This window comes from Coturnix japonica, chromosome 1 (assembly GCF_001577835.2).
Source record: "Coturnix japonica isolate 7356 chromosome 1, Coturnix japonica 2.1, whole genome shotgun sequence".
Taxonomy (NCBI): Eukaryota; Metazoa; Chordata; class Aves; order Galliformes; family Phasianidae; genus Coturnix; species Coturnix japonica.
Genome location: NC_029516.1, coordinates 32,264,279 through 32,283,704, shown reverse-complemented (window position 1 = coordinate 32,283,704; position 19,426 = coordinate 32,264,279). Strand labels below are relative to the sequence as shown.

Below are 19,426 nucleotides of genomic sequence, written 5' to 3'. Positions count from 1 at the left end.
ATGATGCATACATGCATCTTAACAGTACACCACGTCAGGCATTCATTCCCTCACCACAAAACCATCTTGGTTTCCAGTCTGAAATTGCTCAGCTTCTCAGGCAGGTTCACATCACTCTGCTTCACAAAGAACAGACAAGAGATGCTGCTTCAGACCAACGTTTATTTAATCAGAAGTCTTGTTTGTAAATGTAAACTACAATCACTAATACACTTGCAAGTGCTTACCACATTTGTTCAACTAGGTATTATATGGACACATATACAGCATAGGTCAGTTTAAAACAATCACAGTACTTCTTAGTGCAATCTGCCAAAGGAGAAAGATCTTGGACCCACTTTGTGGAAATAAATATCAAGTGACAAAAAAGATTCAGCAATTTTAGAGCTGTGTATCTTACATGAAGTTCATGCATGCCCAAGAGTAAAAAGATTTAGAGTTCTTCCTTGTAATAGCCAAGTTTTGCTAGTGACATCTCTCTTCTCAGCTGCATAACTTCCCAGAACATCTGATCCACTGAAAAAGACAAAAATACCACTGGATGCAATGAATTCAGCTGTGCGAGCTCTTGGTGCTTGGTTTTGGGGGGGAAAAAATAGTTTGAAAATTCTAGAAAATGGTCATAGTAAAAGACACTACATTTTAATTTATTCTTCTAAATGCTGATGTTTTTATCTAACCTGGGAAAAGAAATGCATCAGTGCTTTCAGTTTCAATTAATTACAGTTTCTTAATTGAACTCTTCTGCTTACTGACTCATTTTCTGTATAAAAGACTGCAAAGAGAAAGTAGAATTTGTCAGATAAGTAAAAATTGAAGGCCCCTTGGTTTTATTCTTTTACCTAGGCAGAAAATTTTAGCTAAATTTATTGTTTAAACGCTATCAAATCATTATGATTTTTTCTTTTAGAGCGATAATAGCAAATGAAGAACAACCTCAATTCTGACACACAGTCTACTTTTCAAATTCAGAATTAAGTAACATGGATGAGCAATGTTTGCACAACCATCTTTTATATGGACTTACTAAAACCAAATTGCACACACACTTAAGCAAATTTCTGATTTACTGCCAAGATAAGAGTCTAAATAGGCAGCTGTTGGATATGCTGTTCTGACAGGAACAAAGCAACCAGGTAACTGGGGAGGAAGAATAGCAACAGAAGTAAAATCACCTTTCCCTTCTGCTGAGGGGGGAGGGGGAGAACAGTGAAAAAAAAAATCATGCCTTACATTAGCTAATACATTTGTACAGACAGCCCTCATCAAGAAAGCTTGCAGTGCCACACTGAAGATTAAATGCTTGTTTTTCAGCTGCATTCAAATAAAATTATGGTCTGGTTTAATGTTTTAGGGTTGTTCTTTTGTTTGTTTTTTAATCAGTTCTACCTGCACAACCATCTGACAAAGAAGGGTTGCCTGAATTTTCAGTGCATGAAGCGAGAAAATGTGTCTATACATTAAGAATTGCCCAGGTCAAACCAACATAAGATTTTTTGGGGTCTCTAAGAAATGCAGAATTTTTCTTTATTAAAATGACATTGCTGGTTATTCCATGTGTTAAAATAAAAAATAATAATAAAATAGAACTTGTTTAGTTGTTGTTAAAGCCTGAAAACAATGGAACTAGAAGGCTAAGATGATGTGGAAAGATCACAAGTATTTCCATACTTTGCCATACTTTATTTTAAATGCTTTGTAGAAAATAATCATAACTTCTCTCATCACAGAATTTGTCTTGAATTTTCATATGAAGATTTATATGTATATATATATATTTAAGATGGACAGAAAAGCACCATTTCTTTATTACTTTACTGAAAATTCACCAAAATCCCACAGTCCCACAATGACTATCATCTGCAAATTTTAGGCACATTCACTATACATGTATTTTCTTCACATCCCTCACAAAGACAGGCTGAGGGAGCTGGCCTGGAGAAGGGAAGGGCATGGGGTGACCTCACTACAGCCTTCCAGTACCTAAAGGAGGCCTAGAAATAAGAGGGGAGTGAACTCTTTACAAGGGTAGTTACTGGCAAGACAAAGGGATATGGTTTTAAGTTGAGGGAGGGAAGACTTAGGTTGGATATCAGGGGTAAGTTCCTTACAGAGGGAGTGGTGAGGTGCTGGCACAGGCTGCCCAGAGAGGCTGGGGATGCCCCATTCCCAGAGGTGTTCAAGGCCAGGTTGGATGGAGCCCTGGGCAGCCTGGTCTAGTACCAGATCTGGAGGTTGGTGGCCATGCATGTGACAGTGGGGTTGGAGCTTCATGATCCCTGAGGTCCCTTCCAACCCAAGCATTCTATGATTCATATACCCCAAATGCAATTTCTTACTCACCATCTTGCTGCTTCAGCAGTCCTTGCTGGATGTATCGGATATACGTAAAGAAGTTGCACACAGAAGTTATCTAAAACCCACATAAAATAATGGTGGTTAATACCATTTTGAATGATGGTAGAAAAAAAAAAAACACTACATAAAATGAAATTGTAGTAAATTTGCTTACCCTGTATCGACAAAATGGAGAAATGTAGTAGTAACTGCTTGAATCTCCTAATTTGATTCTATGCTTGCATGACTTGCTTTGTCCGCTCAGAGCACATTTCCTATAAAACAAGTTTGCATAATTTAATAAACAAATCTGACATTAATATCTCACACTCTAAACATACACAGGTGTTAATGTAATTACTTCCTATCTGCATAGGTACTCAACTCTGCCTTAATAACTGAAGCTTACAAAATGATGTCATCAACTACTCCAGCTTGACCAGGACAAATTTTGTTCCAACATTAGCACATCATACTATATTCCCATTTTTATATCTTTTATCAGCATTGGTCAGACGCTTTCACATTCATGGCTTCAAGTCTGACAAGTCTGGAACAGCAGGAATTCTTTAACTCTATATGTGGAATAAGCGTTGTTTGAATGATCAGCAGATCCCAACATTTAAAATGCATACCAAGAAAAAAAACACAAGCCCCAAAGAATAACAGTCAATGCACAAAGCCTCTGTCAGATGCATTCTAAGATCAGCTTTGTATTTATGCCCAAAGTGAAATCACATTTTTTCATTCAGAGTATAAAAGAACTTGAGGTGAAGGAAAACAGGTTGCCTGTAATAACTCCTTCCATTACCATTACAGAAAGTGATGGCAAAATAATTACGTTTACTTTTTCCTGGTGTACTGCAAATAATACTGTTCACGTATGATAATACATGAACGAAGGAAGGTCAGTAGTCAGAAATTCTTCAATTCCAAATAACTCTTCCAGTATTATTTAGAAAAAAAGTTTTACATCTCTCTTGAAGAGGAAGCCGCTATTAATACTGTCTTAATAAATGTCAACACAGCAGGAATTTGATTTGGAATTTCTATATCACAGCATCCCAGATGAACTGGCTTGTCAGGTATCTTCTGTTCCACTGACTTCAAAAGCTTCTAGATTTCCTCCCATCTCTATCTCACAAAATTAGGGAGTCTTAAGAAGCAGCCACCTTTCAAAAGTGAAAGAAAAATTACTAAGCTCACACAGTCTCAATAGCGGCCTACAAGCCCCTTTAATAGTCTGCAGCTGGTCCACAGAACCGTGCAAGACAGGAGAAAACTGAAGAGTGTATATGATTTTCCACAGTAATTTATAAGGACTGACATTGATCCAAGAAATTCTATAGTAGCTGAAGCAGGCTGATCACAAATGCAGTCAAGCCTTTGTGAGCAAATAGATTTTTAGTGCCAAGAAAAAAAGCCCTCTTTCTTCTTCCAGCAATAGATTTACCTTCTATACAGTGTGTTGCCATCACACCAGGTTAAATGCTGGAATGACAGCTATTACTAATGACTCAGTTCTGCACTGTACAGCACACATGCAGCTTAGTGCTTTGTTCCCCATGGGGACAATTACTTGAATCCTGTGGGGAAACTCAGCTGTATTTCATTACTACACACCACCACTGGCACCATTCAGTAACTTTTGTATGTCAGGAACCTTTCTTTACTATATCACAGCTCCCTGACCTCCACTCCTTGTTTTGTTGTAGGGTTATTACCCACTAGTTTATGCATCCGTTCTTCCCGTCCCCCAGGCAACTGGGCAATAACATTATTCCTTTAGGGGTATTATTCCAGTTACTGTTATTATTTATTTATGCTGCTTGTCTGTATTACGTTACCTATTAAAGGACATGGTTTCAATAAAAACAGTGATTTTCACCACATAAAAACAGAAAATGCAAAGCTGCTACTCTGATTAAGTGAAAAGTGAAACAGCTGCTTCCCATCCAGTGCCAGTAATATTTAAGGCAAAGTACATTTGCTGTCAAATTAAGTTTACATACTGCATATTCCTTACCTATTACTTAACCACAAGCAATCATACAGAAGTTTTTGTCACCTCGTGACAGTTGTAGAAGAGAGGAAAGAGTAAATCTTGACATTCAACATACCTAATGTAACTAAATTACATTTTCTGCAGAGACATCTCAAGAAGTTAATTCCTACCCAGCCAACTACTGAAGGATTACATTGGAGAATGCAATACAGCCTCTTTAGAGAGAAAGCAAAAACTCCTTTTGACACGTTAAGTGTATGTTCTCTGCCACTCAAAACTGATGAGGAAAAATGAGAATTGAAAAACAGCAGCAATGAGGAAAAAAAAAAACTTATGTTGATCCTGATATTCACATTCTGATTCAAGTTCTCTACCAGAAAACTGAGCTCTAACAACAACAAAAAAAATATTACAGAGAAATATTAACTCTGCTAAACATCTTTTAGGCAAGAAGTCAAGACTTCCTATAGATGATCTTATAGGTCCTTTCCAACCTTGTGATTCTGTAGGTGACTGTGGTTACCTCAGGACTGTGATTACTGGCCTTACTTGCTTAACCGTGACATACTCTAAAGCACACTACAAATCCCTTCCTCTTCACATTCAGAGCCCCAGAGCCTCAGGCAAGTCTCTCTCACTTTACCTTAACAACTACATCAGTATCTAACATATAAGACTTGCTTCAGATTCCTCTAGGACCATCCCAAACTTTCTAAAGCAATCATCTTGCCATTCAACCACATTTCCTTATGTTCAAACTCACCCTCACCTTTACTCCCTCTTCACTACATTCCTTCTGCTCACATTCAGAGGGTTTACTTTACATACCTCCTCTCAAATACTTCAGCTGCCTTTGTGAGTATGCTCTGTATGCTCTGTACTTCTTAGGTTTCTTATCCCACAAATAACTCTAGCTCTCTGATGTTGATCCCACACTACTTCTATACCTTTTTCTTGAACAAGTGACAGCCCCTAGTTCAGAAATCTGCCTTAAGAATCAGACTGATCCTCTCCAAGGAAGAGAATGCTTCTTTTACAAATAAAAGGGAATTATCTTTAAAAAGGTTAATATAAAACAAACCTTTTACATTTGCATTATTAGTTGCTTACTTCCCCCATAAAAATTTTGCAGCAGTCCTGAAGTCTGATATTTTAATAAATGTTTACAAGTATAACATGCACAAATTTCAATGAGGTGATCAGTTAATAACTCTGGTATTGAGAATACAGTTATCTCAAATGAGTCCAGATTTCCCCTCTGTCTGTTAGCTTAACATACTTTGGTCCCCCACATTCAACTGCCGAAGCTTTCACAAATCGAACAGGTTGCAAGCCGACAGGTTCAATGCTCAGAGTGTTGTTTTCAACAGCTTCCAGAACAGCTGAGGCCAACTGCAAGAGAAATGTAGAAAGCAGTTAAAAACAGCTCCATGTGATCCACAGCCACAATGCAGTGACACATTTCTGTCTCTCTTAAGTTAGGAACACTGAAGAAGTCAACTAACAAAACACAAATTCAATCACAAATAAGATTTTGCTTGCTTCATACACAAGAATTCCTAGGCTTCAGTTTAAATTCTGCCCTCCAAATAACCCTACCCAGCCCTCAGGCAAGCTGACTGCCTCTACAGCAGGGAATGTATGGTTAGCATGCTAAGTACATATTCAGTTATTCCTCATACATCTGAGCAGGACACACATTTACACAGTGATTTTACCAGATACTGAACATGGCTCAAACTTTGTGTATTTAAAAAATTGCTCTTGTTTTATTGTATTCTGCAGGAAAAGGGGAGAAAAAAACAAAACAAAACAAAAAACAGCAGGCAACTTCTGTAACTTGTAAAACAAAGTAAATATTCACCTATTTCTCAGGCAAAAATTACTTTAGAAAGACATTCAAACATGTAAGATTGATCAACATATAAAAGAGACAACAGGTTATGGTAACTTCAGAACACTAGTTTTGTTAAAATATCACCTTCATAAAGGAAGTGTAACTTCCCTCAGGCTTTTTTATGTTATTTCTTTATAAACACACTAGAAATATGCTCATTTTGCTTGACTGAACTCAACAGTTGTCCAAGATTAGTGTTTAAGTATGGACAAGTAGTAGTCATTACTTGATTTAAAATAAGGTGCTATTTATTTTATTTAATAATTCTTTGTCCACGTTCCTTTGCTACTGAGTAATAGAAAAATATTTCTATTGTACTTTGAACATTTCATAATTAAAATGTTACTACAAAAGTGCTTCACACAAAATATTCTTCCCAATATTATGTGCTAAAAGCAAAGCAGAAAGCTACACACATACACAAGTGGCTACAAAGAGTTGAAGTATTACTTCAACCATTTAGATAACTGCATTTTCAATTATTCAAAAACATAATACATGTCACTTATTAACTACATAGCAGCTCATTGATATTCAAAGGAAAGCACCTCACTGTGTACAGCATTTGCACACACTGACTTGTACAGCTGACCTGTGCTAGAAGCCTTACTCTCTCCTTAAGAGGAAATACAAATACAGTAACTGTATTGCCACCGAAGTGGAAGAAAACAAAACCAAGCTGCTGGGAAAGACAACAGGATGGCCTACTTACACACAGTGCAGAAGTAATTTAAATTCCCATAGTAAGTGAGCAAACACCTTAGTAGGAGAGTTTCATACAATGCTCTACACCAATCACAATGAACTACCATACAATTAACTACAAGATCTCTCATACTTATCGCCAGCAGGTAACAGCAAGTGAAGAACATGGGAAAAGTGCACACACCGTGTGAAAATAAGAGACAAATTTGAGGAAAATATACCACTTTTCCTATGTGACTTACTTAATTTAATTGGGGACGGGAGGGAAATCAAGTCTGAGAGCTTTAAAATTTGTTAGTCTTAATCAAGATATGCAATGCTGTCTCCTCTTCCCCTGGAGACGGATACTGCAACTATAGCCAACAAACGCTGCTTAAGAACAAAGACCAGATACTGAACTGCAGCTGGAATCAGTTCCATAGTATTTCCAGCATGAGTACAACGCCATTACTTCCTCTGTACCAGGAAGGAAGAAGAAATGGAAAAATAACACAAAGAAAAAAGCCGCATTGTTTGTTTTATCTTAAATTACATCTCCAAACTGTCCATGATAAATTACTTCAAATCCTAAAGTCTAATTCTTGCAACACAAACCTCTCTTCAAGAAGACACCTGTTCTGATTAATCAGAGAAAACAGGTCCATAAAAATAGGTATGTTGGTTTGTATTGCTTCCTGAATAAACAAGGGCCAGTGACAAGACACGGTTTCTACTATATGGGACCTCTGACTTAGGGGAAAACTCATCACTCCTTCCTACAAACACTTACTCTGATAGGCAGTATTAACACAGAAAGAGGTAGACAGCCTCCACCTAAGAAAGCCACATCTAAAATAGGAAATGGAAAAGAAAAACTGATCACTTCAATACTCCAGACCAAACTTGGGTATTTCACTGTAAACTTTCATACTCCGGTGAAACAAAAATGTTTGAACTTCATACGTAAATTAAGATAGTCTACTGGTTCCATGTAACATATTTAAATAAAAAGCATCAGTGACAACACTTAAGAGTACATACCTCACTTTTTGAGAAGGTTAAACATGGAAAAATATCTTCCCGATAGATTTTGTCCAAGAATGGGCATGTTCTGTCCATAGTAGGCTCATCCTTCCATGATCTGAATTCATTGTACAAAGACAGGTCAGCCTAAAACACACAGAGTCGCAGATTTTAAATACTGTAATTATCACACTAGCAACTGGCCATCTACAGGTATCCACAGGTAAACAGTGATCATTAAAACTCAGTTTTCTACCACGCTGTAGAAGAATACTATTATATCCCAGCAACAAACACCTTCAACTCACTTTCCCAAGATGCGTGGTACCACCTTGATTTAGCCAAACTGGCTTTGAGATTGTTGACACAGACTTCAGCACCTTTTCACTCCAACTGGCTGTTAAATCCTATTCTTGTATTGTAATAGGTTTGTATTCCTAAAACCAAAAGGGAATACAATGAAGGGAAAGACACTGCAGGCCAAACACAGGCCAGGAAGGTTAGAGGCATCAAAGACCACGCAACAAAAGGAAGAAAATGTCATGTAGAAAAAGTGCCTCTAGAAATGGCAGGCAGTCATGGAGAATAAAGAAAAAAAAACACTAAATGCGCAGCCAAAGCACAGAAGACAAACAAAAAGGTTACTAAAGTGGAAAAATGAGAAGCAGATCCTAATGCTGCTCCCTCTGCGGGCTTCTTAGGTTGCTGCTCCACTCCAGAGTACAAAGAGAAGCAAAGTGAATGCAAAAAGAGCAAACAAGAATGAAAAGCGGTATTTTGGAAGAAAACATTTTCAAGAAAACACTAGACATATAAATACTGCTTTCATAATATGTATCTCCATAAAGCCAATGTGACTTGAAAGTCTTGGAATATCAGAAGCAACTAATACAGACAGGAGCATGAAAAAATGAACACATACGCTAGGAGCTGAAACTGTTTTTTAATCCATTTTAAAAGAGCAATACACTGCTTTGAACCAGCCTCTTTGGGTCTTTTATTCTTTACCACCCCTTCTCTGAGTTTCCAGCACTTAACCATTCTTTTACATTTCAGGAAGATTTTTTATGGCTTTTTTCCCCTCCCCCTCCCTCCTTGAAAAAGAACCCACAAAAATTAGACAGGCAAATTTGTTTTCCATTAGAGCTACTTGTCTTGCACTCAGGTACAATCAGGAACAACCATCTTAATTAAACTAGTCCATAACTGTTCTGGTTGCTAAGCCACCAACCTCACTGCACAAATGAAACTCAATAGGTGTAACTTGCTCCCTGAATGAACATTTCCTATACCTTAAAACCCACCTAGGTTTGGCTTTAAAATAAATACAACCACGAGACATCAGCAGGAAAAAAACCCGCTATTTTAGAACTAGACAGCAGAAATCAAGTGGTAATGCATTTCTTAGTAATTACTGATTATTTTCTACATCTAACAAAACTTCACCCAAATATACAATTTATAAAAAAAAAAAAAAAAAGCTGCCTTGAAAAAATTGCTCAATAACTATAGCTTGATGTTCCTTCTTTCCAACCTACAGTGTGCTATGTGTATATCTGCACTCTGTCTTTACTTGCACTTCCACTAGATCCAAGTTCTTATTACCTGCAACAGAGAAACACTTCAGCTTTTGGGAGAATAACATAAATCAACTGACACATTTAGCTTTTACATTGGGTATAGATGCTCAGTTTATCTAAATCCTGTTCATGAATTCTGAATTAGTTAGACACATCCACTTATCCTTGAGGTTACTCGTGCATAATAGGAACTATCTGTCTGGGATGTTGGTACTGTTGGGATGGATTTCCTGCAGTTTATCCTTTACACATTGACCACTTTCTTTCCATGGGAAATTGAAACAAAAACAGATTTTTCCCTCTTCATGCTCTTGGCCCAATATTTAAAACCTTTATTTAGTCAAATCCTCAATATGATGCTTACAAAGTAGTTAGATTCCATGCCAGTTCTCCCCTTTTTGTTAAATCTTTCTGAAGAGCAAGAAGATCAATTTAAATAAGAAAAATATCCTGAATACCACTGAAAGTAAGTAAGCAGGATTTTGGGTTGTTGGATTTTATTTTATCACTGGAAACATAACAATCCCTTCTCTAGATCTTTAATGAAAAGACAGATAGTATAAATTCACTTAATGATGACTGACAAAACAAAGTATAAAAATGACCATTGTAAATCATATTACAGGTCTAGTTAGCTCATCAGTCTCTCTAATGACCTGCAATGACTGAGGGCTGCCTGTAAACAGCATAGAAGAAATATAGCCATGTGCATTCCTTATATGTTCTCCCAACTTCTAGCAATTTGTAATTAAATAAGCTTCCTGATCCAGAAATCATGTGTATTTGTATGTACCTCAATGGGCTTTTCTGTTGCAACTTCGCATAATTTTCAACACTGTTTTCTGTCCTGTTGTCACTTTGTGACAATTAGTTATTAGATTTAGTTATATACTGACTAAAAATGATTTTCCTTCTAGTTTCCAGAGTGTTCTCATTACAGGAAATAATTACTACTGGCTCACCATTCATCTTCTCCATGTCACTTGCGATCATATACATTTTTGTCCTGCTTTCAGAAAGTCTCAACATAAAGAGCCCTAGTCTCCCTAGGGCTCTCCCTAGTCAGAGAAAGACTTTGATCACCCATCACATTTATTTGCATTTTTTACTGTTTTATTTCAGAGATGGAAGTACAGCTGCGTGCAAAACAGGATGCACATATTTACTCCATGTTTATAAAGCAGTATCATTCTTTTTTCATTTATTCCTTTCCTAACAAGTCCTAAGGGTTTGTGGATCTTTGACCATCACTAAGCACTGACATAGTACCTCAAGAGAATTATCCACAAGCACACTACATTTTTTTCTTCATCATGTAGCCTACTCTAAGTCAAAAAACTGCATATGCCTGCTAGAGCTGCATTTTATTTTCCAGATACATCATTTCTCATTTATTTATTTTGAATTTCACCTGCAGTTTCACTACTCATTCACCATCAGGACATTCAGCCTTGTCACAGCTCTTAGATTATTTTCACCAAGCTGCTGCCTCCGTATTTCCCCATTCTTAATGGCATGAGAAGATAAACCCAAGGCCCTCAAAGGACTCCCTCCTATTCTCTAACAATCTACCATTGATTCAGTTTTTCCTCCACTCTCTTTCAATTTCCTCTCTTCCTCTTTTCCTGTGGCAACTGGTGCCAGATTTGGAAAAAAAATAAAAATAAAAAAATAATTTTAAAAAAAGCCACTAGGATTTGCCATTCAGTTACACCACTGAGTTTTGCTACTACCTTTCCCTCCTTTGCTTTTAAATTCCTACCTTTACATTAGTAATTCCAGTATTTCAATTTTTATCTCATCCTGACTTAAAGATTTAACTGTAAACAACCAAAAAATCAACACCTATCGGTACATAAGAAAAACTCTTTTATTAATGAAAAATATCTCTACAGCAGTCACTACTAGAAGATTTTAGTATATATACTAGATTTAATGCGAGAAAAAACAAATAAATTAAACTGTCTCATCAGCAACAGAAGACAATCCTCATACTTTTACCTCTTTGCAGTCTTTTACAATTGGCTGCATCATAGTAAGGTCCTGATGGCTTCCACCCATAGCACTACTTGTACTCTTGTTTCTTGCATGACCTTTTTTAAAAGGAGTTTTTCCTCCAGACTGAAATTCCTTAGTTGGAGAAGTCGGAGAAGTAGACAGTACCAGTGTTTTCAATGCTGCTACTTCAGCCTGAAGGACATCAATCTTGAAAACAAAAATATAAAGTCATTAACAAAAATATCATACCCATAGGATGATGTTAAATCATTTAATAACATTTCCAGTAACCTCTGTTCAAATCAAGACTTCATTTTCCAGCAGTGCTAGCAGAGAGATCTATCTCTTTATTTCTGCATTAGTAACTGGTTTCTTGCACACCTTCCTACTTATCTAATGTGATGCTGAAACACTGCTTCCACTGGTGTTAGCTAAGAATGCATCAAGGCAACACAGAACAAGTCAGTTTATATTTTGATAACGTACACACCTTTCCATCATTCCCATTTCAGCTGTAGGACCATGTAAAAAGACAGAACAAGCAAGTTGGAAAAAAAGCTCACCTTTCCCTGTGCTTCTCTTAACTGTTTTTCTGCTGCAGCTTGTTTGACATTGGCTTCTTTAACCATTTTGTGTGCTTCCTGTAAAAAACACTGAGCTGGAGTAAATGTTTCACACTAATTTACAAGTTTAAAAAAGTAAAAAACTCACGAGTTGCATCATACTTTTGCTTCACTGAGATTACTTGTACATAACTGTGCAACAAGTGCTGAATCTAAATAGTTACAAACCAAAGAATAGCTGCATATCTATCATCTGAATCCCTCGCTGCCCCAGCAAGTTCTTTCTCCTTTGTCCAGAGCCCAGAAATTCAATAACTCCACCCACTCACAGTCAACTCCCTCCTCCCCCCTCCCCAGCAAAACCAATACCTGTCATGAATGCCAGCCTCTGGTCACACTTCTGCAGCTGACCATTGAAGTTCCTTGACCCCCAGGAGAAAGGCTCAACCAGTAACAACAAAAGCAACAAGGGCACAGTAACACATTCAGAAGAATTTCTCCTTCTAGCCAGAATAACCAGTTTTACTCAAATGCATGAAGAAACTGGTCAAACAGCTCCAGCCTGAAGTGTCACCATTAATAAAAACGTAAAGTAAAGGATTAAAAATAACTTATGGATTAACAAACATTTCTTAAGTAGAACAGAAAATGCACTAGAAACCAATCTGAGTAAACGAGCAGGACTAAGCTGATAACGAAGCATAAAAGGACTGGGATTTTTTCAATTTATTATTTTTTCTTTTTCCAAACATCATTTTACATCAGACTTTTAAGGCTTTTGTCTGGGTAACTTATTTGTTTTGGCTCTGATCCAGCAATTTGCACCCATGATCCAATTTCTGTCCTTGTTTGGTGCTTACTGAAAGCAAGAAAAAAAGAAAGATCAGGGCCACCAACAAAATTACCAGAGGTAGGACCCTTCTCATATCTGTAAAGCGCCTAGCACATATCTGGACACTATATAAATAAAACAATAACTTCATACATAGTGATACCAAATGATCTGGCTGCCATTGGCAGACAACACAGCTGTGTAGTATGGGTCTGTGAAATTCTCTTAAGTAACATACACATGCAGGAATGAGAACATACACATTTATACAATGTGTACAAATACATTTAACATTGACCATGCAGTTTTTGTTTAGTGATGTATCTTAGAAAGCGAAGGATGGAAAAGTGTGGAAAAATGTAACATATACAACCAGCTGTGTAAAACAAGTCTTGATCCTCAACTGAGATGCATTATCAACTCCACCATACTTAGGCAGCATCTTAAATGGTCACTGAAATTAGTGGGATTCAGAATAGAATGTGAATCCAAAGGCTGTAGATATCCCACTGTAAAAGTGAAGAAACTTCAGCACCGTGTTTTACTAGAGACTCTTGGTGAAATCAGACCACAAGAGAGAATTTAAGTGACATGCCCACAACAGCTGGGAGTTCTGAATAATTAAAACTCATTAAATAACCATTGCTAATGTGTTATACTTCACATGTAGCTTTCACAAATTAACTGTTTTAAGTTAAATGGATAACATAATTTTTATTCCTCTGCAGTTAAAAAGCCTTCCCAGCACTTTCGTCCCCCCAATATACACGAATATTTATGCTAAAAAAAATAGCCTTCCAGTGTTCCATTTATGCTGGTTAATATTTATAACGCTTAATATTTTTAGTAGCTTTGCACTACAGGGATGGTGAAATAAATTGCTCTGCCAATCCACAGAGCAGTTGCAATTCCATTTATGAATGCCATTACTTTCCAGGTTTTGACAACACTTCTGCAGCATTACAACATCAATAATACTGTTTGTAAATGATGATGTTTTATCTCTATGCATATGCTGAAAACCAAGGCCTTCAATTTGGTAAGCAGAAAGCACAACTCATTTATGAAATTGATGCCAACAGGTAAGCCTCCATACATCCCATGAGAAAATAATAACTAATCTTGTTTCAAGTGTGGATTTAAGATTTTGGTTTGTTTAATGCAAGCTCACAGTCTTTGCTGGCATCACTGCCATTTTCTCAAAAAGAAAATACCCCACTTAAAGTTCAAGACTTTTCACTTTGCAACCAGGTGCCACCCCTGGTGCACTACTCAGTTCATCTTCAAACTTGTGGGTGTAACATGCTGCCAGACCCAAAATTCAAAAGCTGAAAGCATGGTTAAGTTCTACACTGTGTTCTACCCTCCATTAATCCAGAACTACGCTATTTTGTATTTAATCACCATGACAACCCCAAATTTAGCTCTTATCTAAATAGCGTCGTTGTCAGACACAAGCTGCATCAAAATAGTCATGCCAAAAAATAAGCCTAAATGCTTTCAAGCTTTCTGATACATTTTCCTTATTTTCTTCATTTTGTGCCAAGGCAAACTGACAAGCTCAACAAAGTCTCTCACCTGATTGAAAAGTCTACTACTTGCTCTTAATTCCTCTACCACCACACCCAGGTCTTTAGAACAGAAATCCCTTTATAAGCTTATTGCAGAAAAATTGCATGAAAAACACTGATTCTATATAAAACATCTGGCTCAGCTTCCTTTAAGTATATCACATCGAAGACTCCAACAAACCTCAAACAGACTAGCTGTAAGTTCTTCCAATTCCTGTCCAAGTTGATCTCGCACTTTAGAAAGCCTTTCACATTCTTCATCTTTTAACTTCAGCTCCTATGGAAAATTAAAAGTTATTTATTCTGACTTAGAGAAGTAATTTGGCCTCTTAAAGCTAACACCAAAGAGAATGGGGGGTAAAAAGGATAAAAAAAAAAACAAGGAAAACAAAACCTTTGCTAAGCAAAGCCTTTCAGCATATTCATCTTAAAACTAGAAGCAGATAAATTAGCATTAAATTAATGCTGTATGTATAAAGGTATTTCTTCCTGCTATACAGCAACATCTATAGCATCTCTAACCTCAACACCAGCATTTCTAAAATTCTAAGAAAAAAATGAAAAAGCAACTTTCCTTTTCCTGAAAGAATAGAAGACTTAAAGACAGGCCAGAATATCAGTTCTATTTACTTATTCCTTAACAGGTAGTTAATATGTAAGTACTTGATTTTATTGGGTGTGGAGTTTGTTTGGGGGGTGGGGGGGGGAGAGGGGGTGTTCTGTTCTGGTTTTCTTTGAGCTTTTTGTTTGTTTGTTTCATTCCCAATTCCTTTACAATCTTAAAACATGAAGGAAGCATCAACTCCCTTGTAGGTCTCCTTGTAACTAACACAATTACAAAGTCACGCTGTAATTATATCCTTACTCTCATTAATACAGATTCATAAATCAAATGGAAGTAGCTTATGAAATTCAAGCTATGTTATTTGCCCCTGATATCACTCGAATGAAAAGGGCTTGACCGTGTATCACTTTCAAAGTAAGATCTTCGCACAGATTTGGCAGCATAAGGGTTACACATGCCCAATCTTATCTGTGTTTTCCTAAGAGTGAGGGAAAAGGGGGGTATTTTTGCAGAGGAGTACAAAAAGCTTGACAAGTTTGGAAGAGTTCCCCTTTCTCACCCATTAAACACTGAAAGCTGTAGCAGGAAAGAAAAGGACGGGGGGGGGGGGGGGGAAATACATAAATAAGAAAGAAACCACAAGGGAAAGAAAAGCAGAAAGCAGCCCATTCTGACCTTTCAAGCGTTCCTTTTGCCCATAGCTGCTCTCCCATCCCCAGTCCCCATCTAGACCTTTCCCCTCCTTTCTCCTGCCTATCTTGTTACTACAACAATCCCATCACTCCCAAGACATAGATCCAAGTCTATGGTCCACATTAGAGTTTTCAAATACAATCAGCAATAGCTTGCTTCCAAGACTGCAGAAACAATTAAAGAATACACCTGCCTTTTAGCTGTTATAAAAAAGTACCACTAAAATGTTGGGGGGGGGGAAGGAGTCAAATTTCTCCAATATTTCTCACATAAGGTACAGTTGCTAATAGAGAAATGAAAGATTCCGATGCAAAATCCTTAAAGGTCAAGTTTCGCATGTTCCTATAAATACAGCAAATACATCAATACTTTTTAGCTCTTCGGTTTATTTCACTGATATATTAGGAATACACTACGTACATCTTAAACACAAAAGTGCTACAAGATATTGTAGAAGGAGATTGGAATAAGATTCAGGTCAAAACTTGTCAAACTCATGTAGGCAAAGCTACCCTTGTTCTATCACTACCAATATTTAGCTGAGTCTGTTTCAGCTTTGCTTGTAACTGGCAAGATTAGTGAGAGGCTTAGATTAAAATTCAGGCAGACAAGTAAAGCTACTTAATGAAAGCAAAAAGGAGACAACAGCATGCAGCCTATTGCACAAATATGGGGCAAATTCCTGCCACATGGTTCAGGAAGAGCATAATATAACACCTTATCTTGTCAAATAAGTTTAATAGCTCAGGCTGATGTTTGGTTTTTTATGCAGGGAAGAAATAAAGAGTGCTCAAATCAAAAGCTACTGGATCCATTGCTACCACTTGTGCCTTAAAGTTATTGCTGAACACTTCCCAGCCACACAGAACACAGACAAATATGTGCACTAAGTTTATCTCCAGAAAGAAGCAATAAGAAAAGCAAATTACTGCTTCAGAACAATTAATGTTTTGAATTCTAGAAAGAATCTCAGCCTGGATCTAGTTCAGCAATTTAAGCAAGTCACCAGTAGATGCAGAAGGTCAAGAAGAGAGCAAAAAATTTCTACAGACATCACCTAAAATGAGCTGTCTAATACTGCTGAAGTAGCTAAGAGGTCAAGCTGAACTCTGGGATGCATTAGCCACAGCACAGTTGAAAGTGGTGATCCTCTCTATATATTCAGTGTTTGTGTGGCCTCCCTTGGAGTACTATGCACAGTTCCTAGCTCTGTGATTCAAAAAGAGGTGCTGATAGTTGAATACATCCAGAGGAGGATGAAAAATGTCTATAGGCCAGAAGGCACATACCAAGAGGAGCAGCTGAGAACACTGGGTTTGGTAAGTTCAGGGAAAAGGAGGCTGAGAGGTGGTTTCATTGCTCCCCGCAGCTTCCTAAGGAACAGTGGAGAGAGGGAGACACCCAGCTTCTCCTTGGTAACCAGTGACAAGATATGCAGCACTGGCTCAAGCTGCATCAAGGAGGCTCCTGCTAGATATGAGGAAAAGCATTTTACCAATAGAAGGATAGTCAGGCACTGGAACAGGCTTTCTGGAGTTGCTTTGTGCCCCAGTGGATTCTCTGACAACATGGGTGGAAAAGTCTACTTCAAACCCCGTAATACGTAAGATCTGAAGTCAAACAAAACTGAGTACTTCAGTTTGATCTTATGACAGAAAGAATGCGTACAGAGACTAAAACCTCGAGAACAAAATCCAGATCTGAGTACCATGGTCAAAAAAGATATGCTGAAAGTTACAGTGCCATGTTCTATATATTGTTACTCTTTCATGAGAGTCACTTTATCAGTGCAAGAAAACCACTCAGTTCCACTCCTAGTAGGGAGATATTAGGAAATATCAATAATGCAGATTTCTGCTACAAAAATCATAAACGGCTCTACTTGCTGCCAACAAGCCTACAGACCTCACTCTAAAGGCAGTGGGAAGCATGGAATTCATTCTCAGGGTATGATATTTACAGTCATCAGCTCTGATACATTGCTCTTCCCTCAGCAAGAAGGAGCAAACTAGTCATAAGAGCTGGAGATTTCAACGTTCCAAGAGAAAACAACATCAAAACCTAAGTTTGTCTCTGCAGTTATGGATGGCATCATTACACTGCTGGTCAGCAATGAATTCCATGGCCAAGTCACATAGAAATTGAAGGAAGACGTGACCATGAGCTGCCACAGCTCAAACACTACAAGCAAGCAAACTGAAGCCCAGGCAGCGTGCTGGTTACTTCATACAAAAGACAAACAGGTGTCCTGTTGCACAGGCTCCACTAAACTTGCACGTCAAGAAATTCCACAATGCAAAATACCACCACTTTTCTCTCAATGTTATCTAAGCGTGGTTTATTTACTTTCAGAAACCGCAGCATTTCATCTCAATCGTAACTGAAAAATGAGGAAACGTAGAGACGTGAGGAGATGCACTCCCAGGCATTGAATCATTACATATATTTTAATACCTCATTTTTCCTGATGCTATTTTGAAAAGAGGAGCAAAACACACAGAAAGGTTCAGGTCATTTAAAGTGGGCTCTTCAGCTCCATTTGACAGAGTGCAACCAAAAGGTAAACCTACACAGAATCACAGAATGACCCGGGTTGGAAGGGACCTCAAGGATCATGTAGTTCCAACCCCCCTGCCTGGCAGGGCCACCAAACATACGCCTTTACTAGATCAGGTTGCGCAGGGCCCATCCAACCTGGTCTTGAACACCTCCAAGGACGGGGCATCCACAACCTCCCTGGGCAGCCTGTTCCAGGGCCTAACCACTCTCCTAGTGAAGAACTTCCCCCTAACATCCAACCTAAATCTTCCCTCTTTTAACTTAAAACCATTTCCCCATGTCCTGCTATTGTCAGCCCTTTTGAAGAGTTTACTCCCCTCCTGGGTGTAGGTTCCCTTCAGGTATTGAACCTACACTGGAAAAGGAAAAAAAAAGAAAGAAAAAAAGAATGCCTGCACACGCTCAGCAAAGGGTGAAAAATCAGCCAAGTTTTAATGACTAAAAACTATGTTCAGGTAAAAGTGCACCCAACCTTACACACAGTTACTGCAAAACGCTACGCTGCTGTTACCCTGGCTTGACCTTTCTCACAATCTTACAGTATGATTCAGTCCTGTACCTTAACTAGACTGACACAGAAAAATGTGGTGTGTGTATATCCCTTATATTAAAAACAAATAGACAAAACAAAAAACAACAGGGATGAAGAAAAAAGCTGCAAAGAAGCGGAGACATTAAAAAAAGAATTCAGATAATGGATTCCTAAGCTTTGAAATTCCTCTTTCCCTTCTAGTTCTCCTTCCATTCACAACTGCAACAAAGTCAAATCCATCTGTCTTTAATACATGGTACAACTGCACACACGCTTTGGGTAAAAAGAAGTTTGGAAGAAATGAAACATGCAAGATTGCAAATTGGTGCTCACTTTCTTAATTCCTAGAAAGTCTATATGCTTTCCAGTATGAATGATTTCATCAAAATCAAGTACAAATTGCCATTGCTGCTTTTCTCACTGCTCCTGACAAAGCTCATAAACCTGAGGGAAACAAAGAGTCTTAAAGAGACTTTAAAAGCAAAATGTAAAAAAAGAGGAAAGAGGAAAGAGGAAAGAGGAAAGAGGAAAGAGGAAAGAGGAAAGAGGAAAGAGGAAAGAGGAAAGAGGAAAGAGGAAAGAGGAAA

At 37.8% G+C, this 19,426-nt stretch overlaps 1 protein-coding gene across 3 annotated transcripts in view; it reads right to left on the bottom strand.

Annotated features, from left to right (window-relative positions):
* Nucleotides 1-148: 148 nt before the first annotated feature.
* RAB3IP (RAB3A interacting protein) overlaps nucleotides 149-19,426 on the bottom strand; it is a 28,042-nt gene continuing 8,764 nt past the window's right edge. The window contains exons 4-11 of one of the 3 annotated variants that reach the window (XM_015856066.2): nucleotides 14,672-14,767; nucleotides 12,088-12,165; nucleotides 11,528-11,731; nucleotides 7,965-8,093; nucleotides 5,622-5,734; nucleotides 2,513-2,612; nucleotides 2,344-2,413; nucleotides 149-516 (exon numbers count right to left, since the gene is read on the bottom strand). In XM_015856066.2, the coding sequence (XP_015711552.1) occupies nucleotides 434-516; nucleotides 2,344-2,413; nucleotides 2,513-2,612; nucleotides 5,622-5,734; nucleotides 7,965-8,093; nucleotides 11,528-11,731; nucleotides 12,088-12,165; nucleotides 14,672-14,767 (873 nt within the window). In that variant the 3' untranslated portion in view covers nucleotides 149-433. The other 2 variants (XM_015856077.1, XM_015856044.1) reach the window with 2 other exon arrangements.